The 25,790-nt window shown below is 39.6% G+C and overlaps 1 protein-coding gene across 1 annotated transcript in view; it reads left to right on the forward strand.

The window, feature by feature from the left end:
- The window catches only part of LOC139757551 (putative neural-cadherin 2), a 61,134-nt gene that overhangs the window by 5,810 nt on the left and 29,534 nt on the right, over window positions 1-25,790 (forward strand). The window contains exon 2 of the mRNA XM_071678141.1: window positions 23,332-23,460. Coding sequence (XP_071534242.1) covers window positions 23,332-23,460 — 129 coding nt within the window. The remainder of the gene's footprint in view (window positions 1-23,331; window positions 23,461-25,790) is intronic.

The following is a 25,790-nucleotide window of genomic DNA, read 5'->3' on the forward strand; positions in this document are numbered from 1 at the left end:
GTAAGAGGACAGAGTCTAATGCTTTGTTAAAGTGTATTCCCACTGCTGCTAGGGTGGGAAAGGGACTGTGTTATGTGAGTTGTGTATGTACTAGAGTGTTTGGGTCTGGATTCCATGTTGGGTGGGAGACAGGAAAGTGTTTTAGTTAATACCATTTGGGCATAATTTTTCAGTAAGTCTGTATTTTGATGACAATAATTATATGGATGGTGGTACAAAGCAGAGGAGTGTGTGTGCTTGGAGTGTTTCTCTGACCATCATGATGTCAGATCTCCGCCTGTGTTGAATCCTGCCCACAGCCATAACTGGTTGTATGTGTCAGTGTGTACTTGAACCGATCTTGGTCAGAGTGCTATGTGTGTGTGTGTGTGTGTGTGTGTGTGTGTGTGTGTGTGTGTGTGTGTGTGTGTGTGTGTGTGTGTGTGTGTGTGTCAGCATCACCAGTGGTATGATTACTGGCTGACGTCAGCAGCTGCCTAACCCCCTACCCAGCGGCGGGTCTTGCTAATGAAGGCACACTGGACCTTAATGAAACACGAACCTCATACCACCACATTATTCTCATGAACACCAACCAACATCACCACCACCATCACCACCATCATCACCATCACCACCACCGCCATCACCACCACCATCACCACCACCATCACCATCACCACCACCATCACCACCACCATCACCACCACCATCACCATCACCACCACCATCACCACCACCATCACCATCACTATCCCAGTTTTCTCTTCTGCACATCACCACCACACAAGATGTTCATACTGAGACTCGAGAACTCATCAAAAATTTTTTTCTTTTTTTCATTTTCATGAAACGATTATATATTACATTTTCCTCACCAGACAGTTACCTCTATGGAGTCATTCGTTCTTAACTCATAAGAAACCGCACACGTCCAATGCCTCATTCATGAGGATCTATCAATGAGTACAGGCGTATGAGGGAGGACTTTCCTTCATGTGTTTACAGGACACTGGAGAGGCCCCGCAGCGGTCCGGTTATCACGGTCATAAAAGCCGGAATTGCTGCAGCAGGAGGGAGGGGCGGCCGACCTCCTCCTGCCTCAGAGGAAGGTATCGGGTGACAAAAACAATGGTGGAGTCCGACCCAGTGACAACTCTGGTGAGGTCTGGCTATAGTGACCCCGCTCACATGTCTGGCTGGATGTCGTACCTTCATCTGAGAGTCGTGTACTCTGGAAAGATGTTTACGGAACTTACTATCTTCTGCAGATAAGAGAATTCTGTCATCCCTTGACTATCTTACCCCCTTGAGCCTAACCATATCATACCCTTGAGCACGACGGTAAAACTCTTGGATATCATATCCTGGCCTTTGACTTAATCCTTAAAAGGGTCAGGTGAAAGGTAATGAAATCATACCCTAGGGTCGTAATGTCGTGCTTAAGGGTCGTTCTGTCGTACTTAGGGGATTCGTTATGATTCTGAGTTGCACTGGTTCCAGAGTCATGCCATGCCCTGAACTCCTCTGTGGTTGGCTGGATGGTCTGAGAAATAGCTCGCATATCAAGCAGCGACGTTGCTTTGTTTGGATGAAAGTATTCTAAGAATTCTATTATAGTTTTTAAGTCTTATATTGATTCTGAAGTTTCTATATATCCGTTTCAGAGTCTCAGCAGCTGAAGAATGCTACTGGAGTTCTCAGGGCTTTGTTCTGTGAATATCCCGCCGCGTCTTAATAGTTTTCGGGTTGTTTGAGGAGGATGTGAGGCTTAATATCCTGAGATGTGTGACAAAGTCGTGCGGTGGTCTGAGATCTTCCGTTCATCATGGTTATGCGTATATCACGTGTGTGCTGATCATCTGAACGTACATTAAGATGATTCTAAGAATCTTATCCATGTATGATTTCGAACACTTACCATGATTTTAGAGTCATACGCCATCCTACAACTATTCTGGAAGTTCACAATTAGTTGAAGCTACTACTTTTGTTTTGAGAGTCACTTCCAGTGGGTTATCCTTCATACAGATTTGTGTACGTCTGAACTATCCTTCAAACTACACTTTATTATCTTGCTTTTCTCAGCGGGTCAAGGATCAGGGATTTAACGTCCCCCAAACTTCTCTATCTTCAGCCTTCCTCTTCATGTCATAACTTTTCCCAGCCTTAAAGTCATCAAGGAAAGATTTCTTCCTCTTTCTTTTTTGCGGCATTATTTCCTCATATCTTCCGAGCATCAAATTCTTCAGCAGACTTCTTACTGGCAAAACCATATGTTCTGTTCAGTTCCTTTGTCTTACGTTGTTACTTTGAGTAAACTACTACATTATCCACATGACGTAACACTTGCAACTCTGGTCTTCTGACCACTGATTTTCATTACTCTCGTCAAGATTCACATTTTGAGATATCAATAGTTTCTTATGCTCTCTCATGATCCATGCATCTACACCATGCAGAATAATGCTCCATGTTTAGCTCATTGCTATTCCTTTCTTCAGCTTCAGGTCAAGTGTTCCTGTCAACAACCTTTCTGCTTCACAGCATCATTCTAGTCCTCAGTTCCTTGTTACGCAGCTAAATAAAACATTCCAAACCATCTCAAGTATTTACTTTATCAAGTGTTTGATGCTCATTATGTATAGCTACGGATCCTGTTGATATCTTGCATTTCTCATCACGTATATTCAACCCACTGTTAATTTAATTGTGAAAACTCTTGCTTCCTCTACTTAACTGCTGACAAATACCTTGTCGTCAGCAAACCTGTCTGCTTTGATAAGCTCCCCTTCAGCTTTCATTCCTTCGCTCAGGATTGAAAGTGTCTCTCACTAATACTTTTGCATAGATGTTGATCAGTATTGGGGATCGGTAGCAACCTTGTCTGACTTTCCTGCATACCACTCCATGCTCTGATTCCCTCATCAGCAACGAGAATTGTGTGCCAGTCTGGTGGAGAAGCAGCTGCTTGATCAATCTCTGGTCTCGCCAGTCAACCTTCACAACAGAGACTCGGTCATACTGTTTCTAAGAGTCGATATAAACATCTAAAAATCATAATCAGCTTTTTCTTCAGAAATTTTCAAGATATTGACTACTTTCACAAAGCTCAACTTATTCTGCATATCAGAATATATATATATATATATATATATATATATATATATATATATATATATATATATATATATATATATATATATATATATATATATATATATATATATATATATATATATATATATTTATATATATATATCTATCTCCCCACATAGAAAGTGAAGATGGGAAAATCAGGTTCTGTCGAATAACTTTGGATGGTTGTGGTTGTGTGGCAGGAGACGGCCATCATGAGCGCTGCTGGAAGGGTCCGAGCATCTTGTCGATATTTTCGTCCCTGGATTCACCCCAGTCACCCCAGGCTGGCCAAGCTGCCGGCTGAGGCTTCCTTGTTAATGTTGATACAGCTGGAGGACGCACCAGGGCAGTGGTCCCCCTTCTCCAGCTGTGTGTGTGTGTGTGTGTGTGTGTGTGTGTGTGTGTGTGTGTGTGTGTGTGTGTGTGTGTATAAGACTCCATGCAGATGACAAGTCGAAGGTATATCATCACAAGTCCCAGCCAGATGACTAACATTAACACAGCACAGTAACTAACAACTGCAGCTTCCAATACTCTTTGTCAAGATCTATTTCCCGTTATGCAAATTGCTCTTTTAACTCTGGCAGTCAAACGACAAGTGGGGCCAATAAAGACTAATGGGTGACGTCATGAATTATTCAGCTGTGGTCATGGCTGACATGAAAGTGGGATTCGTCTCTTCGTTTACCAGGGGCTTTGTGGCTACGTGTCGAGGGAGGAGCTCTGGAGAGACATATGGTTTCTTGCAGTTCAAGGATAAACAGCAACATGGCACATTCTTGGTCAGGTTGTCATATCAGAGAAAACAGTTGTGGCAACATGATGACATGAGTTATGGTGATGACGGGGTAAGATCTCATTTGTGTTTCATAATGTAATGAATAAGCAAATATGGCGGAACTGGCACGATTTTCTTCACCACGTTTGCTGTTTTATCCTCTCATCTCTTCCTACAGCTGGGGAGCTGAACCATTCGTTTCGATAGTAATACTGAGAACTACAATATCGGTATAATATACAACCTCTCCGAGCGGTTTTTATAAACTTCCTACATACTCCTCCACCCTCCCTGGCCAGTATCCCATCATATATCATTATTGTATAACCTTACAACCCATGTTGTGAGGATCCAGCTGCTCCCAGGCTACACTTCACATAGCAGCTGAGACGTGGTGGAACCATAATATTGTGTGAACATCCTTGATGACACAGTACTCCTTTCCGTCCACTGATGATAACACAACGTCGCTGAAGGTGACTTTCTACTCACGATATATGCACATACGGGTTGAAATTAACTGAAGGACGAGACACAGATACGTAATTACTGGGGAAAATCAAGGTTTAACGCCCAATATCCCGGGAAATGAGACGTCGGTATTGGCCAACATTTGAATTATAAGAGGAAGCCAATTGTCTGTATTGGTTTACCCTGGACCGCCATCTTGTCAATTCTATTAAAACGGATTTTTCAGATCACTTGACAAAACAAATTAACTGTCCATCTCTGCTGACGTTGAAGGGCTAGGACGTCAGGCAAATGATTGTTCTGATGCCCCTCGACAAGATGATTATTGGAAAAATGTTCGTTTCTGTGACGTTAATCTGTAGCTCTTTGACAGATGAGAGGAGTGTGTTGAACGAGATAAACTCGATGTTTTAGTTAGCATCATTGAGGCGAGAGAATGATTATCAATTCAAAAAGGAATTCAAATATTTTGTATACTTAATATATGTTGATATAGAGGAGGCGTCGGTATCACGATAACAAGATAAGATAGTACAACCTGGACTCAGACTCACCACAAGATACCTTCCCTTCACCAGGGGTTCCCTAGAGTGAACGTGGAGGATGAGCAATGCTTCCCCAGACCCCAGGACAGAGGAGTTTGGTTCTTGCTGTTGGACTGAAATTGAAAATACATTCCATGAACAGGATGACCAGAGACAAGACGTTCAGTATCAACTACCAAGTTTTGTGAGAGTCTTTTTCGGTCGTAGACTTAAACTACGCGGAGGAGTTCTCCTGAAGATGCCAGGCAGTCGGTACTTTGAGAAAGGTCGGAAAATTAAAGTTAGTTGTTAACTACGTCCGTCAGTGTTATAGGCTCAGTGGTAAGGACGTTTGTTACTGCTTCTTCCTTCTGCCAGGGTTATGATATTTCTTGTACGAGATAATGAACAGACGAGTTAATACATAGCAAGACAAAAGAAAGGAAACAAAAAAGATTAGATCTTTTTTGTGTGAATAACAACAAGAAATAAAAAGAGTCATCAACCTCACGGTCGTCTAAGTGTGTACAACTCTGAGGCTAATATGATGGACGTTTCTGAAAAAAATATAAAGACTGGCAGTAAACTCTGGCTGGAACCTACTGGAGCATTTCGAGGTTTCCGGTAAAATGAAATAATACCAACGTTACGACGCCTCTTGATGAAACTGTTATTGATATGAGTTTAATTGATTCTTTATATAACAAGAAAAAAAAACAAGGTAAAGAAGCATTGTGGTGTTAGAATCGCTGATATGATTTTTTTTCTAATTGATTCGTATTGCTAACAAATATAGGCATATGAGTCTAAGAAATAAAGTCTACTCCAATAAATATTTTGATTTTGTTGTGAATCATTATGTCACTACGTTTATCTTCAGAATGATCTTTTTCATCATATTATTCACTAATGATTCATAGGATAAGAACTTCACGTATCAAACTCGTTGGAACAGAATCCAGCTTTTAATACATCTATTCCCTTCTCACCCACCTCACCGTCCCCCAGAGTTCCAGGGGAATAAGTAGTGTTCCTCTCTGTACAGGGAACCCTTTCTCCTATAGAAAGAGTCAGCTGTGGAGGCGAACAATAATGCTGTACTAAAAAGTCTGCTTTTAAGGTTTTGGTCGTATAGGACGCATGATAAACTGTTTTTAAGGAGAAAGGCCCAGCGGTTGCCACAGTTGCCATGGCATTAGGGTGTTTTATACAGTCTCTCAGCGGAAGCAGGACAAAGTGGATTTCTCTGAGGAAACTGAGCTCAAAGCTTTCCTCAGGAGAGAGAGAGAGAGAGAGAGAGAGAGAGAGAGAGAGAGAGAGAGAGAGAGAGAGAGAGAGAGAGAGAGAGAGAGAGAGAGAGAGAGAGAGAGAGAGAGAGAGAGAGAGAGAGAGAGAGAGAGAGAGAGAGAGAGAGAGAGAGAGAGAGAGAGAGAGAGAGAGAGACGGTAACGACTCAGACAGTAGTGAGCACTAGTCATGACTCATAGAGAAATATTCTAAGATGATAATTGACTTTACCAGAGCAGTTCATCTGTTACAGACTCGCAATGTAATGGATGAACAAGGTGTATATATTATGTATTTAGAACCTCCTACTAGGGGAATTCACCCAGCGTCCATTATCACCTTAGACCCAAATAGTGGCCGTAAGTCTGCTTTACTTACCCTGAATAATACTCTGCAGGAGGGGAGGGGGAATTAATGATAAGAATCATGGAGAGTGTCACTTACACGCAGGAGAGAGAGAGAGAGAGAGAGAGAGAGAGAGAGAGAGAGAGAGAGAGAGAGAGAGAGAGAGAGAGAGAGAGAGAGAGAGAGAGAGAGAGAGAGAGAGAGAGAGAGAGAGAGAGAGAGAGAGAGAGAGAGAGAGAGAGAGAGAGAGAGAGAGAGAGAGAGAGAGAGAGAGAGCACTCATAACCATATAAGACGCTTTCATCCCGTCTTATAACCTTCTCGGCAAAAGTTGGTACCCATATCCGGTGCGGTGGAATTGGCCCAGGGGTCTTGAATGCCGGGGTGACCACGGAGGCGACCACGGGGGTGACCACGGGGGTGACCACGGGGGCGACGACGGGGGCGACGACGGGGGCGACCACCGGGGGCGACCACCGGGGCGACCACCGGGGCATAAGGACCTCCGGCTTCCTCCAGCTGGCCTTGGATTAAGAGGGAGGCCGCCGCCTGCAGAGCAGCAGTGTCCCTAGCTTTTTTCTAGAAAATGTAGAATAAAAACGGTATTTTCCCGCGCGTCCATCTACCATACATGTGCAGGGGACTGTCAGATGGATGTCATGCGCTTAGAAGAGAAAAATGTTCGTTGTATTTCCAGCAGCTGACTGCAACGTAATGTTTAGTAAGGGTGTGATACTCAGGCCATCAGATTAATGTGTCTGCTGAGCTACAGGACAAAGCACCACAGACGTGATCTTGCAAGTCTCGTCATCTACCCAGGCCACAACAGCGAGGACTCTAGATATCTAGATCACAAGAGCAGCAGCTTATGAACCTCAACACTAGAAGTCTTCTCTAGTTCGTACCTTGTACCTCTCCCTCAGCCCGTCTTTCGTAGCCATCCATCAGTTGAAAATCTAAACCCACACGTAGTAACGTTTAGAATCTGTGGTACAGGACACTCCTTCGTGGACACCCCGAGGTGTATGCAGACCACCACCCAGTAAATATCGGCAATATTCTCATGGTAAACCGACCTTACATCTTCCAGCAAAGCGAGAGCAACAAAAGCCCTGTTTACATGGTAGTAAGGGACCCCAACCCCAGTATTTCAGACATGCAGATTGCAGTTCATTTTATTTGTATTCTGTGTCTCACAAGTCTCCTACTGTAAGAGACAAGGCCAAACGGAGGTTAGCCTTGCTGGAGACACATGCATAGGAGAAACAATATCTTCTTGCTGTATACGAGACTTGAGGAGCCATCGCGAGAGCTTGCTCATCAAAATTCAATTTTTCCTGGTGTATTTCTCCTTATTCTCTTTGTCAAATATTACATATCACAGACGACATTTGACACAGCAATGATGAGAGTAACAGATATCCTGTTAGATCAAAATCACGTAACGATCTTCTCAACGAACTCCTTCATCAAGTTCAGCTCGTCTCAACACAGTCATCTGTGTGTTGGTAGTACCACGTTCGAGGGGGTTCTTGAGTAGTGGCAGACGCCTGGAGGGTGTGTGTGTGGAGGGGGGGGATCACGGCCTGATGCGTGCTGGGGGGACTCTCAGGGTGTGGGAGGGTTGGGAGACAACAAGGGTGCTGGGTGAAGCAGGATGTCCGCCAGGGATGTGGGTGGGAGGGAGGGTGAAGGGAGAGGGAAGAGGTTTCTGTGTCTGTTGAGTACCAGACGGCGATGAACCATAAGAGTACTTGTTATACATTTATTTCTTTTCATAAAAACAAAGATCTGGGTTGCTTCCTTGACGAAGGAATGAACGATTATATTCACCTCTGCAAAAAGCAAAAGCCTAAAGTTCTGATCACCTGGAAGTATGCCTCCCACCACCCGGAGAAAAGCGTTTATATGTTTCACAGTATGACGGTGACGTGTCTGTGTTATCTGATAGCATCTTGTACCTCAGCAAGTCACAGACAAGCTGGTCATAACCCGGGTAGTTGTGCAATGGTTCTGTAGAGGAGAAGCTTTACTGAGAAGGATTGAGAGATAACAAATCATTGGAGAAAATACATACGTTTTAATAAACAAATTGAGAGACAATGGAAAATAAATGTAATGAACAAACTCACACACACACACACGCACACACACACACACACACACACACACACACACACACACACACACACATACACACACACACACACACACACACACACACACTAACCCTGATCCCTAGCTCAGCAGTACTCGCCTCCTGGGGGGCTATTACTCCACGTACCCTGGAGGTGGTTGCCAAGGAGAATATGGTGGGCGCACTTCCCTATACGCCACAGTTAAGCTATGGCTGCCATTACTAAGGTCTGCCCTCATACCCTTGCAGCAGCCACACTTCACATGATAACCTCAGTAAAAAAACGGGAGCGAGAAAACGATGTGTTATTATTTATGTGCGCCTGTGTGTGTGTGTGTGTGTGTGTGTGTGTGTGTGTGTGTGTGTGTGTGTGTGTGTGTGTGTGTGTGTGTGTGTGTGTGTGTGTGTGTGTGTGTGTTTGAGTGTTTTCGTGGGGCTTTCTTCCCCAATTCGAATATTGTTTGTCTGTCTGTGTCTCTGTCTATCAGTTATGGTTTTGTTATACTCGAGCTCAGACACAAACGTGTCTTCTCTTACATTCGTGATAGTGTATATGGTTGTTTATATCTTCATCATTGTGTGTTTTGTGTGTGTTTGATTTCATGACTGTTATGTACAGAGTTATGAACATGATGTACAGGTTTTTGAACGTAATGTACAAGTCTATGAACGTCAAGTACGGGTCTCAGTTGATACCCCCGACTCTGAATATGTGAGTTGACAATGCAATTCACACATATCAAATACTTCATACAATATGAATAAACCGATTTCAGAGGAACCCATTTTTACTAAAATGAATTCTTCATGAGCAGTATATAACCCCTTTAAATTCTTAATCTGGTCGGTTCGTTCCCATAGTATCGACATCATAAAAACGCAGGACAAGAATTATTTATTTCATGCGATCTTTATGATCCTATGAATTTTCTGATACGTTTTTATAATTAGTTATCTAATTACTCAGCTTGTATTAGTCCAACAGTTTTCGAAAAACTGTAGTTACAAAGGAAATGTATGCACTCACACAGACAGACAGACAGACAGACAGACAGACAGACAGACAGACACAGACATAGACACAGACACAGACACACAGACACACACACACACAAGGGATACTCATAAAGTAAACTGTGATGAGGTAGACCATATTCCCCACTTAGCACTAGGAGTCATAGCCTGGATAAAATGTGTCAGATGTTACTCGCCTTAACCCTACCATGGCGCCTTACCCCCTGCCACCATCCTTGCCTGCCACCACCAGCCTACACCACCAGCCTACACCACCACACTCGAGCAGAGGTGTGTACGTTGTCTGCTTGTTTATCTGTGTGTTTGTGATGACTTGGAGTACTACTTGTGTGTGCCTTTACTCCTGTGTGTGTGTGTGTGTGTGTGTGTGTGTGTGTGTGTGTGTGTGTGTGTGTGTGTGTGTCTGGGCAGCTGGTGGTCGCCCAGTGTATGTCTCTGATATTTGTATCACTGGAGTGTGACAGCGTGCAGAAGTAGCAGCCAAAAGAGAGACGGGCAACAATGGAGGAGGAGGACAGCAGAGCGGCGCCTCATGTATTGTGCAGCAGATTGGGAAAGGAATACAACGAAGACAGACTCTGGAACACCATGGTAATTGTAGCTTGTATTACGAGGGTGAGAGCAGGGACATTAAGGGTCGAATGTTCAAGATAATCTGTATAGGAACAAGAATAAAGGTGGAAGGAAAAGAGGTTAGATATGGTAATGGGTCAGAAAATGGGCCGAATAATGGAGAGATACTGAAGGTTGGAAATGAGGCGGGGCAACTATTTTCATGCAATATTTCTCCTAGCCTTGGGGAAAAATAATTTGCTAAAGGAATGGATATTCCAGTGACGGTAACTCCATATAATGGTAGAGAGAGAGAGAGAGAGAGAGAGAGAGAGAGAGAGAGAGAGAGAGAGAGAGAGAGAGAGAGAGAGAGAGAGAGAGAGAGAGAGAGAGAGAGAGAGAGAGAGAGAGAGAGAGAGAGAGAGAGAGAGAGAAGTATCTCTAAAGCAAATTAGCTGAAATATCCACTGAATCAACTATTATGTATAAAACGCAGCAGTGGGAAAATTCCAAAAAACAATTACAATTAATTTTACTAAAATTCATTAATATAATTCACTTTATAACAATTGTTTCATGATCATAAATATTCGCGTGATAATATTCTATACAAAAATATAGCAAAGACATAATGATTCCAATATCTTTAGAAATTCAGGGCAGAGCAGGACGCGGATGCATGTTTATATATCCTTAAAATCCATAATGATATACTACAGTGTTTTGGAACGAGCAAAATATAGAATTACTGAGATTATTGTAAACATATTTAACTTTTATTTAGGGAGATTAAACCTTCTCATGAATGACAGGACAATTAACAGTTAATGACCCAATGGGCAGCTCTTAAACATCTGGAAATCTGCGTTTGAGAGGAAACTGTGTGAGGTATAACAGCTGTCCAGATGATATTTATTGTAACTCATTATACATAATCACGGAAAAAAAGATTATATATATATATATATATATATATATATATATATATATATATATATATATATATATATATATATATATATATATATATATATATATATATATATATATATATATATATATATATATATATATATATATATATATATATATATATATATATATATATATATATATATATATATATATATATATATATATATATATATATATGTATATATAATGTATATATATAGGAATGTATAAAGATAATCCAGGATGACTATAGTGGGATTCCTTTGCCTAAAATCCTCAGGAATACTCGTAGAAAACAAACTTTTAAGAATATACGACAAAGTTTGGGAGTTTGACATCTTTAATGGACCTGAGGGATTTTGTGGATGATTCCTGATAACAAATGTCCCATGAATATAAATGGTCTTAGATAATATCCCAAGAGAGGATAAATACTCTCATTTTTGTCTGCTACGAAAACCAAATATCTAATATTATTTCGTTCCTCTGTGATCCCAATGTAGTACCTACGTTTCATATCGTATCTTACGATGAAACTTTCTTCGTATTGCAGCATAAAGTTTATAACGGTTATAAACAACCAGACTCTTCAGAAAAGTAAATATAGAAGAATTTATCATATTGGAATAGAATTCTGTATAACCGTTAATGAGGTCATGTCTGGTAGACCCAGAGTACATTTTTGATGTGCTCAGGATGAAATTATGGTGAATAATGTTACGCCGGCCATAAAATGCTTTATTGGTCGTTAATTACCTTACTTGGCAGTTTTCACTTTCTGCCTAATAACGACTGTTTGCTAAGGTGGAACATGACAGTACGACCTTGAGCATGACGGTACGACCCGTGAGCATGATGGTACGACTCTTGAGCACGACGATACGACCCTTGAGTATGACTATACGACACTTGAGCATGACGGTGCGACCTTGACCATGATGGTACGACCCTTGATCATGATGGTACGACTCTTAAGTATGACTTATGGCACTTAGGAACGACGACCTAGCTTCTGAGGAGACGCTTAAGGTTCATACCAAAGGTCACGTCATCCTTCCTCAAGGTCGTTCCGTCGTGCTCAAGGATCATGTAGGGTCGTGCTGAGGGATCCTTCCTCAAGGTCGTTCCGTCGTGCTCAAGGATCATGTAGGGTCGTGCTGAGGGATCGCCGCGTCCTGTTCAAGTGGCCTCATTTTCACAAAGTTAATTAACATATACGATAAATATCTTTGGTTATCTTGGCACCTCCTGAGATGCAGATGGTAAACTATGCCTTACCTTGTTTACATATAGTGAAACCAAACGATATGAGAAGACCAGATGTTTTGTTGAACATTTAAACAAATTTGTTTTTATACTATAATGATAATTGTTTGACGTTTCTCTATACTTTCTTTTTTCTTTTTCAAAAGAATTTGGTTTCTCTATATTGCTATCGCCCATATAGAACTGATTTTAGAATTTCTGGATCTCTTGAAGCTTTGTAGTCTTCAGAACATGAATTTACACAAATTGATAGCGTAATCTTGGACAATGTAGAGTATAATATAAGATTCCGAATTTTCTCCGATATCCAAACAGTATACAAACTGCTCCCAATATGATATACAGCCCCTTACTAAGACCTTATTTCTGGCAACAGCGTCGCTGGAATTCGGGATCCTGTCTGTATTATGAAAACTGTTGTAACAGTAAACAGTAATGCAACAGAATGTGCTGACGCCTGTGATAATATTGAAGTGGTATTAGCAAATTTGTTACTGTGTTGTGGGCGCCACTGTCGTCCTCCAGCCCAGGAGGGAAAAAGACGATCTTGTCCTCCATTATGGACACACGGTGACTGATGGTCCTCTAGTATGAAACCTCAGTATCGTGAAGATAGATGGATGGATAGATATGTAGATAGATAGTTAGATAGATAGATGAATAAATAGACAGATATATAGACAAATAGATAGATACTATCACGCATGATTTACAAGCACAGCAATATCATCCTGCATAACATATAAGTACATCATGCTCTATATATGTCAAATTATATAACAGACACTTTACAAGTTGATCATGTACAATGTACGTGCAGATCATACACAGCTCACGTGTACATCGTGTACAGTTTAAGAATACATCAAACCCAATTTACAAATACATCATGCACAATATACGAGTATATCATACACGATTTACAAGTACATGATGCATAATTTACAAGTATATCAGAACATCATTAGCAGATGCTTTATGTATAACGTATATATCATGCGTGATTTACAGATACATTATGCACAAGTACACCATGTACAATATATTTGTGTATCATGAAAATTTTGCAAGTACACTATGCACAACTTACAAGTAAATAAGTGCACACTTTACAAGTGCTTCATGCACAGCCAGGATGGAATTGTACATTTTGAGGGAAGACCAACGTAGCATTATTTACATGATTGAAACATCCATCACACTAATGCACAAGATTTGGAGGCAGATCCCAGCAGAAGCAGGTTATTAAGGAGGAAGTCGTGGTGAGGCAGCGTGCTGAGGGATACCGACGATCGGGTTATGGCGGTGCATTAGTGTCTGATTCTTCTCCTCATTCAAAATAGACATCATAGTTTTTAGACTTTCTACTGACTTATTAACATAACGGAAAGGTGTTACAGTACAAGATCTGGGGGTCATTTGGGTATGTGAGGGAGTTTCCTCGTGGTAAATGGTTGCTACGTTATCTACAAAGTCTTATTGCTTAAATACGTAAAATCCTCTGGAATTTAATCTAAGTATATTAACATTATGCAGGTAAAAACAAGCTAAGTTTTTAAAAACTATAAATATGATAAATAAGCTCATTAATGATAGCTATAATAGCGTCATTTAATGATCAACACCGCGCGCGTGGAGAGGTAGTGAAACACGGCAAGCGATCACCGTAGAGTTTTCTCGGCCTTTTTAGCCGGAGGTTTGCGCACCGCAGTCTGTTACGTGTAGCTACTTCTGTCGTGTTTCTTGGGACGCATTAATTTTGCATACTCATATTTCATATTTGATGAATTGTTATTGTTAGTGATTATTGATATTGTTAGTGATTAAATGATAGAAAACAAGCAACTCAGCTCTTTGACAAGCTATGAAACTTTATATAGCTTCGGGTACCTGCGCTACACCACATAGCCAGACTGACATGATATAGACAAAAGGCTGTCTGGACTCCATCAGTATGTCAAGGACTCACGTCGTCCTCTACCAACATGCTTACATGTAGCCTGTGTCGTGAATACTGTGATATATTGAATAGATGTTTGAACATACTTGCTATTCGTCACGTCTTCATGAAGGTATGAAGACACACAAGTGACACTGAGGGACGCAGATATAAGCCTCAATCAATGTCGTCTCGGGGCAAAGAAAATGTTGAAGGTTGGTCGATAAATGGGCACCTGACTTAAGCTTGTGCCGTGCGTGTGTGTACGTGTGTGCGTGTGTGTACGTGTGTGCGTGCGTGAGTATGAAGGAACAAGTGAGAGCTTACGAACGGTTCACTGCAAGTTCTCAACCTTCCCCATCTTTCTGTTCGACTCGCACCAATGATTTAGGTCACCACGTACCCTGGTACTACCTCAGGCTTCAGTTAAGCTTCTGGGAGACTCTGAACTTCTTGGGAGATGCTAAACCTTCTGGAAGATCCTGCTGAGCTCTCTTACACAAGCTGAACTTTTCTAATGATCTTGTGTAGCGTTGTAATGCAAGAGTGAGGATAAATCTCTGCCAAAATAGAAGTTGTCAGATAAGATCATCCGGACTGCCACGGCAGCTTAGAGGGAACTTGTCTGCCTCTCTGTTTACTTCTTACTCTGTCACTTTGACTATCTATCTGTCCAACATTTTGTTCTTCATTCGTACGACGTCTCGACTTGAGCTCTCGTAATCCGACACTTTACAGCTGAGCGTTTCCTCTTCCCTCTCCCGTAAGATCGTTAGCAAAAATGGAATTCGTTTTCTTTATATTTCCGGTAAGGGATGGTCTTGAGGACGACTATTTAGGTGCAAGAGAGGATGACGAGCGTGTCATGGAAGAATATATGTTTACCACCTTCCTATTTCCAACAGGGAACAGGATGTTTGATTCCTTACAAATATAGACGTATCTCTATACGCAATATTTTTGGTCCATATCTGAATATACATATATTTTTCTAAATTAGAACACGTTCTTTATTTAGCCATAAAAGTTAATGGAAATACAAGGGTGTGAAAATAACTAGTTATCATAGAAATCAATCCTCATGCGTATCACTAGTGCCAGATTACTCTTATGTCTGGGGAAGGTGATAGAGGGAAAAGTTGAAGTAAGAATCACGAGGAGTGAGACATGGAAGAAGATATATGTGACGATTGTCTCTTTGAAAACTTACTTATTCATAAAAAGTTGTTTGACTATAATGTCTGTTTAAACGACTTATAAACTGGTTGCGTGTCATCAGAGTTAGCAGATATGGAGATACTGTTAACATGGTTGATATGTAAAGTTGTCATGATAATGTTGTCATACTGGATCGTGATAATGGTGTCATTATGTCAGCTGGATTCATTTACATATAATGAAAGTGACTGACATGTGATGTCAGGTCATGAATATTTATATACTATACATATAACAGTTGTTCTGGGATACTTACTCTTCCTTTACAGAACCTGTCCACAAATTACTCTGGGATTGGCCTCAGTGAAGCGTGCATAATACTCACAAATTTTATCTCGCAGAATAATTAGTAATTAGCATAGGCATTATATATGCTACTCATAATCTATCAATGAATGTGGTTAATGATCATTTCAGGCTAAAGGTGCTTCACTTCGCTACGTAATGGTGTTGATATAACAACTTCTTGAAATCTTAAACCAAATATATTCTCAGAAGTTTACCTAAGATTATATTGCTTACCTTCAAACAAAGAATTTAGCAAATACTGCAGTGGGATATTCAGTACTGCAGTGGGACATCCAATACTACAGTGGGACATTCAGTACTGCAGTGGGACATTTAGTACTGCAGTGAGACATTCAGTACTGCAGTGGGACATTTAGTACTGCAATGGGACATTTAGTACTGCAGTGGGACATTTAGTACTGCAATGGGACATTTAGTACTGCAGTGGGACATTTAGTACTGCAGTGGGACATTTAGTACTGCAGTGGGACATCCAATACTGCAGTGAGACATTCAGTACTGCAGTGGGACATTTAGTACTGCAGTGGGACATTTAGTACTGCAGTGGGACATTCAGTACTGCAGAGAGACATTCAGTATTGCAGCGAGACATTCTTCAGGGTTGTATTATCAAGTTTAGCCACAGTGTTAAAGGAGTTTACCACAAGTTAACTTGACAAAACTATTGCGAGACACTTATAAAACTCTCCGCTAACGTCAGGCAAAACTGAAAAGAAATATATATAGCTTGGTTTTGCATCATAAAACATTACTGACGTGAAAAATTGCAGCCATAGCTGTTGGGGTCCTTTCGTAGTGTGTGGCTGGAGCGGCTCCCTCTCAAGGACAATGCTCCTTAGGGTACAACATCTCACTGTGTTGTAGTTTTTGTTTCTCACAGATAAATTGTCATGTGCACTGGTTCTTACAGTTACACCATATTCCATTCTTATAGTTCGTGTGATTTTTCACTTCCAGAAATTTGAATTTATATATATTCCTGAAGATGCATGATACTTGCTGTGAAGAGCATACTCTATATATCCAGATGTGTGAAAGAAAACTTACATGGCTCCATCATATTTGTATTTCTATAATGGCTTTTGTAACGCGGTGGAAATTTTCCCTTATACGTGAACAAAGGTCGTATGCGTCTCCCGAGGAATAGTTAGAAGATTCTCTCGTACAGCAGCTGTCAACCACTCCACCATGTTCAAAGTATTACCTCATTCATGATACCAACTTACGACTGAGGAAATCGGATCTTTGTTCATAATGCTTTTTCACTAATTCTAATTTGTTTAGCTCTCTTGGCAGACGCCTTTGAGATGATGACTAAGAATTACAAGAACGACTTGAAGAAACAGGCAGTAAGAGAGTGTACAGGATGGTACATTGTGTCTAGGGTCACAGGAGAGGAAGAGGTGGACGATGATAAAAACATTGTACGTATGATGACTGCATACCTGCCCAGCCTACCTAAAGAAGGACCCAGGAGGAAGCCTTGCGGGGGTACATCTTACACTGATTCTCTAGAGGGTCTGGGAACGTTAAACTGTCAAGTGATCTTCATATTATAGGTTCACCGTGACGTTGCTCTCACTGATCCCGACATTACACTGTGATTTTGCTGTTGTCCATAACTATATAAAGTCACTTTATCTTATCGTTACATGCGTTTCCCCTCACTCACCATGTTACTGTTCTACTTTTTATCGTTGCTTCATAAATTCATTACCCATAGCTTTAACCGAAACTCAATATTTTCACGTCACTCACAATTGACACTTCACTTTTCATGCCTTGCGTAACACCACAGTTGCTTGAACATGAATAAGAACAAACTGAAATAAGATTCAATTTTAATGTCTTCAATTTCTCTTTAGTGAGCAACCTCAAGAACGATGAACGAAAAAGATCAAACACCGACGTATCGTGAACTGTCTTGATTCGTGAAATGTATACGACGAGGAACTTAAGACCAAGGCTCGAAAAGCCATTTAACTAAAACTTGTTTGGAAAGTTTGAAGTGGATATAAGAAATGGTTCAGATGTTGTAAACTTACTTTCCTGGACGCCTGTATTAAACTTCCTGTCAGATATATTTATCACCCAACTGAGATATATTTATTACCCAACAACTCTTGATACATAAGTCTTGTTCAATCATCTGTGCTTTTCTTTACGGCTGACTGAGTCGGTGGCATCTCTTTACCCTTGTATTAGTCTGACATTGTCATTATACCTCCGACTCATCATTGTGGTAACATGCAATTACTGTTGTGTTATGTGAACAGAAGGATAATCAGATATTGTGTTAAGCAGGACAACTTATCTGGAGGGATTGTCAAACAGTGTACAGGACAGCATACAGCAATTGGAGGGGTAGTCACATACTGCATAGGAAATGTATTTGCAGGGAAGTGAATATGTTGACTGATACCTACAACTCAACACAACAGCTTTTTCCACATCACCTTATCATACTATCTATAACAAAATCTGGATAAGTTATCATAACTGTGTTATCTCAGCAGACTTTTGCCTGTCACATGCCAGTGGATATGAAAGACGTGCACACAGGAAACTAAACTTTACTTATTTGAAAAAACTTCTTGAAGAGATTTTCCGATGAGGCTGGAGAGAAGTGTGTGCATTCACTGCTGGTATGTTCCTGATGTGCAAGATGCCAGATGTAGTCTGCAATAAATGAGAATATCGTTTGCTAGTGTGGTATTGTCAACATGAATTTGAACTACACCTTTATACATTAAACGAACACTCAAGTAATTAGTAAGTAATTAGGAAGAGATGCTCAAGTCCAGAACATATCAAAAATTGCCTTGATTTTCTGAGATATGACAGTTCTCCACATATTCGTATATTGTGGTCCACATATTCGTATATTGTGGCTAAAACCTTGATGTTTGATCTTGGACAAAGCAGGAGTGACGGCGGGTGTTGGCCAGAGCACCGGGTCATGATGGATCATCGCTATCACGCCTCACCAACACACGCTGGTTCCTGGATTTTTGTCTTCCTCCATCTAACATGTGAACCAGAAGCATGGACGGCTAATTCATCATCTAACCAAATTCACTTTATCAAACATTAACCTTGGTTAGTCTTGAACAAAGCAAAATTGTCCGAGATAACCAACAAACGACCAAAGTATCCAGAGGTTATCTAAGTATGGGCCACCACTAACATCAAACATTGGATTATTCGACTTCTTAGAAGTAGCGTACGTTCGCCTCGGTCTGGTCAATGCATCAGCTGTCATCCTGAACAGACTTGGCTGTAAGAGGTTCTGCCACAGTGAGCTCTCGTGTGTCCGCTGCCCAAGAGAGGCAACTGCAGTAGATCACTGCTTGATTCTGCTCGTGTAAGCGGCAGAGCCTCAGCCAATGGTAATGAGACATGGGTACTGGAGGAGTGTTGAGTCAAGATATCGTCAGATCTATTTCTCTTGTCGTTTCGTATAAAAAGACCAAATTCTCAGATGATGAAAGTGGGGACGGAGTATCTTTCTGTACAACTTCTGGTGAGTTCAGATGAATCGGAAACAATACGATCAGCCATTGACTAGGCAATCACCCAAGCGGCTGCCAGTCTAGATGCTGGTATGGGGTGGCGAGAGGACCAGCTCGGAACACGGATGTATCCGCTCTTCTCCCACCGGGCCTGAAGCACTGGTCGTGTGGGTTTCACAGGTGAAGGCTCTAATTGGTCTGTCCAGCGGTGAAGAAGATTTTAATATTGTATCATGAAGCCAGCGTACACGAAGCGTTGTAATAAGCAGCAACATACTGCCTTCGTGAAACTGAAGGCGTTGTTGTGCAAGACTCTGCTGGAATTCCCCTCCACTAGCTCGCCTAACTAGGCTACTGCTTGTCATTGTTACTTATGTAATCTTTATCAATTTCCGAATCTGTCACGCTAGTATCATTCATCTGAGTGAGAACAGAATCGTCCAAAAGAGAAATGATGCATCTGCTTTGTGTAACTTGGTTCAATCGTGATTACAGGAGGCTGGGGGGCACTGAGCCCCAGGACCTTCCCTGCTCAATATCCATCCCTGTCCTTGTTAGCTCTCATACTGGCTGGCAGCTGATGGCCCAGATACCAGGTGCTACACACTATAACATTAGAGACGTATGATAATGCTCACACATACGGTAAACTGCTGAATATCATGGCATTGTACCTTGTACCTAATTAGATAAAACTGGCTATGCTTAAAATGGATATTTTCAAACCGAATGTTAATATCTGAGATAAAACAGCTTACTGCTAATGGTGGGTCACCTGCCGTGCACTTAATCTGAATGGAGAGCTAACAACGGAGACCAATTCTCGATCATGATGAAACTGCAGATGAGTGACATTGATCAGCATGAGTATGTCTTTGAGAGGAACTGTGAGTTGGATATTAGGTCACGCACCCGTACCTTTCTTGTTCCAAGATCTCTACAGCTACACCTAATTACTTGGTTCTCATCTTGGTAATGATTATATTGATTACATTAGACTAAATCAATTAGTTCTTTAGAATTACAAATGGAAATCTGTTACTACAAGGAAATGATACTCGTATAGTACTTCATTTCTTCCTACGTATTTTCTTCGCGTAATATTTCTGTTTAAATAACTACAGGAAATCTGCCTTGGATATACGATGCCAGGCAGGATCCTGCAAAACTTCATTTCCTTTTTTAAAATCTTATCATACTACCAGGAAAGGTTATGGGATGGCTTGGGTCGAGCAAAGAGATGACTTTAACAACAATGTTTTAGGGCTGCCAGCAGCCACAGGTCTTGACACACTGTGTGCTATAGTTTGAGTTCTGTAATGACAGAGTTATTTGCTGTTTAATAATTGCAAGTTTATGCCCCGTTTACGACAGGCGAAAATGAATTCCCTGGCCTAAATTACGCGCCTGACAGCAACATGTGCCACCAGCTTGTTCGCGGAGCCTGACATGAATTCAAGGAGATGACTAATTTGTGTGTGATGTTAGGATGGCACAGAAAAGTGAGTATCGTTCAATATAGGTGAAATTTTCATACTTTCCGAAAACCGTGTCTTAACTTTATCTCAGAAGATTGAAAGGAAATTAGCTAATATCTGACGGGATTTATTAGGAGGATAATAAAGAATTGTTGTTAAGATATGGTGAGAAGGTACATTATTACAGACTTCTAGCCTTCCTCCTGGTAAAGTATTACCCAGGTCCTCTGAAGGATTCGCGTTACATATTTTAGTCTTTTCTCCTGAAACATGTTTCTGTTAGTTGAAAGAAGGAAATCATTAACTGAAACAAGACGAAACTAAAGATGCAGTGGGGTTGTAGGACACGAGAAAGATGCAGTGGGGTTTTAGGACACGAGAAAGATGCAGTGGGGTTGTAGGACACGAGAAAGGTGCAGTGGGGTTGTAGGACACGAGAAAGGTGCAGAGGGGTTGCAGGACACGAGAAAGATGCAGTGGGGTTGTAGGACACGAGAAAGAGAGAAGGAGAGAAGAATAATGTTCAGAGTGGAGCAGAGTGGAGCAGAGTGGAGCTTGATGACAGCTCGTGACTGAGGTAGTGCTGAGGAAAGGATTTTTATCGTATTTCTGAAATTAAAAGAAATTAGAAGTCTCAGCTGAGGTCAATTTCAAGCAGGAGTTTATATTCCATGCAATGAGTACTATATTTTTAACACTTCTATGCTCGTAATTTTGCAGGAAGTTTAACAATTAAGTATTGCTTGAATGTAACCAGAACTAATGTATGAAGGCTGTTGCTCTGGAACAAAAGAATTCTATGTAGTGAGATATTCAGCGCACGGACAACTGTTACTAGTATCACTTACATATATATATATATATATATATATATATATATATATATATATATATATATATATATATATATATATATATATATAATTGAACCAATGAAAATCAACACTATACAACATTAGAGAAACGTGTAAAACGATCACACTCACAGGAATGTCTGACATTATGCAAATTCGCTTATCATTTGTTATTAGCAGGAATCATCGGGATCTGTTAATTTGAAATATAATTTGAAATATGTGAAACATATACTAGAACATAATTGATTATACACACTGGGCGGATGTAATTCGCATATATATATATATATATATATATATATATATATATATATATATATATATATATATATATATATATATATATATATATATATATATATATATATATATATATATATATATATATATATATATATATATATATATATATATATATATATATATATATATATATATATATATATATATATATATATATATATATATATATATATATATATATATATATATATATATATATATATATATATATATATATATATATATATATATATATATATATATATATATATATATATATATATATATATATATATATATATATATATATATATATATATATATATATATATATATATATATATATATATATATATATATATATATATATATATATATATATATATATATATATATATATATATATATATATATATATATATATATATATATATATATATATATATATATATATATATATATATATATATATATATATATATATATATATATATATATATATATATATATATATATATATATATATATATATATATATATATATATATATATATATATATATATATATATATATATATATATATATATATATATATATATATATATATATATATATATATATATATATATATATATATATATATATATATATATATATATATATATATATATATATATATATATATATATATATATATATATATATATATATATATATATATATATATATATATATATATATATATATATATATATATATATATATATATATATATATATATATATATATATATATATATATATATATATATATATATATATATATATATATATATATATATATATATATATATATGTATTATAACTATAACATATATGGTTCCCAGAAATCGAAACCCTCAGGTATTAAGCTGGACCACCTTTCCCATCACCTATGTTATGTTGGTAATCCACGACCAGTGTCAGTCACTCTCACGTCTTCATCATTCGTCTTAGTAAATATGTTTGATGCTTGGTGTCGTCATTTGTGAGTGGTGATGACGCTACATTCACAGTCTCTGCATCTGACGTTGCGTTCTGGCGTCCCTTCCAAAGATTTGTTTATGTTTACTGACAGTAACACTGAGGTGAGACAGTGTAATAATTAAACATAGTGATATATTCACTCATAATGATATACAGGAGAATGTAAACCTACGCCAAGCAACATATCTCTTCAGCCTGTGTCTCCTCATATACTGTACCTGATGTTATCATATACTTCCAGCGACGCGGCTGCTGTCTGGGTCTGGTGTTGGGCCGCTGGAGTTCTCTGAGTCTCGCTACTGCGCCGTGCTACCTGAAGATGCCCACCTGGCCGCCACCGTCCTCACCGTCAACGCCACACACAAACATGGTGAGGACCAACACTGTCCTATACCGTCACTCTCCTGTACAATAGTGATACTCTCTTGACCTGTGTTGCTCTGCAATGTACGTGTGACACTGAGTCCACTCTCAACCTCACTCATGTAGTAGCACTCTGGTCTTACATATCACCTTCCTGTTCTTCAACAAGACACAGTTCTCCTCTGTCACGTTCTGGTCGTCCTGAGGTCGTCTGTCCTTCATTTCTGAGCTTCATGTTGCCTTTTGGTTTGAGTCGTTGACTGTTTTCTTGACCCAGTCATCGCACAGTCCTCCCTCATACTCCGCCGTTTTTCTTTTTATTATCGTAAGTCATTTCCATCGTTACTCATATTCCGATCTGATCTCATGCATGATATTCATCAGCTATTCTTCATATGGATGCTTCTTTTGCATCAACTGTGGAACATTCTTCATTTCTCCAGATGTATTTATGATCTTTCACGCGCATTCCAACGTAAATTTACTTCTGTATTTAGATGATTTGTCTCTTGTATTTTTTTTATTTACAATCAACGTCATCATATTTCTGCGAAATACCTTCGAAATTAAGTCTGACTTCTAGCAAGAACTCATTTTTCCAGGGATGATAATCTGTCTAACTTAACAAACTCTCCGCCAGCCAGTGGATCAGCTACCACCCACCACACACCACTGGCCAAGGTTGTGTAGTCTTCAATTTTTATGTAAAATCGTAAACTGACTTTCAAAAGTTTTGCTGTTCATCTTGGATTTTGCTTTCAACAGATTGTGATTATATTCTTAAATTCAGAAGGATGAGAGGATCACAACGCTTTCTAACGAGTGATTGATATAACCCACAAGAATACATAGGAAGACCTTGTTGAAGGAAGAGGCTTGTAATGCAAGATATAACTGAGTAAAGGACAAGCTACATGAGTTCAGAATTCTAATAATTTCTTGAGTCTAGTGGAAAGGATAAAGTCATGGTTGATACATTGAGCACTAGTCGAAGTTTTTATCTTTATATGAAGATATGATTAAATTTGGAATATCAAAGATTTTTCAAAATATGGTTGTTTACAATTACAAATATAATTTTCACCACATGACGTCACAATCAATGTGAGCATTGATTTGCAGGGGAGTCCTACGTGGCCTAGTGAACAACCTCAGGACCCAACCACGGGAACCCATTAAACTCTGGGATCAACGCCTGGCTGGCATCATCCAGCAACTTTACCTTGAAGATTCTTCAGCCTACAAGCAAGGGAGATTCAGTGCTCTATCTTCTCCTTTCTCCCACGCACACCTTATACCGCCATTATATTCCCTTTCAGCGTCTGTCACTTGCTCTTTTCATCTCGGTAACTTGAAGTAATCCAATTAGCAGTTAAGGAGGGACAGGAAGTCTTCTGGTTCTCCGATGTCACCATTCATCGCACCGGCTTCACACAGCAGATATCGGCAGTCCTCTGAGTCCGGGAACATAGCTATGTATCTTGCTCCAGCAGATGAGGATGCGTTGGCCTCTCTCTCTCTCTCTCTCTCTCTCTCTCTCTCTCTCTCTCTCTCTCTCTCTCTCTCTACAAGTTGCGTTGTGCTGCTGATTTGAATATTCGCAAGCGGCGGCATCGCACCCAGCAGATCCTTCCTCTGGGTCGCCAGTGTGACGACTGACTATCATGTATCACCCAAGTTTGTTGTGCCCCGGTTTATGCTGGCACTAAGCCATGCACCAGCTGCACACCACCGCACGTACGTTACCAACTGCAGATCACTATATGTATAGCACCAGCTGCACACCACCGCACGTACGTTACCAACTGCAGATCACTATATGTATAGCACCAGCTGCACACATCTATGTGTACTGCACCAAACAGCTGAGGATCATATTTTCTTGGGAAATACAATACAAAGAAAAATTGTTCCTTAAAAAGTAATCTCATGAATTACGTTGAAAATGTAACTGTCATGAATCAGACGGAGAAATGATTACCAATTTAGGAAAAACCTAAATCTGTTTCGTCCATTACGCCTCGAGTTTTTCTAATGCTCTCACAACTAAAGACTTCTGAAAAATAATATCTGGTGATCCGACTGTTCCAGTATTGTGTGACAAAGCGTCTTACATCTGACTGGTGATTCTTCTTAAGCCAAAAAAACAAATGGCCAATAAAGACTCATTTCTTTTTCTTGTATGTTTTATGAAGTGGAAGGAGTTTCTTCCAGCTTCCTCTCTTGAAAAACCTTTAAGAAAATGCTGAACAAGTGGAAGAAATGTACGAAAGTCGGGTAATAAGAGTTAGGATCTGCTCAACTAAGTTGTAGAGATCTTTAATACGAACTGTATGC

Source organism: Panulirus ornatus, chromosome 27, assembly GCF_036320965.1.
Source record: "Panulirus ornatus isolate Po-2019 chromosome 27, ASM3632096v1, whole genome shotgun sequence".
NCBI classification, from domain to species: Eukaryota; Metazoa; Arthropoda; class Malacostraca; order Decapoda; family Palinuridae; genus Panulirus; species Panulirus ornatus.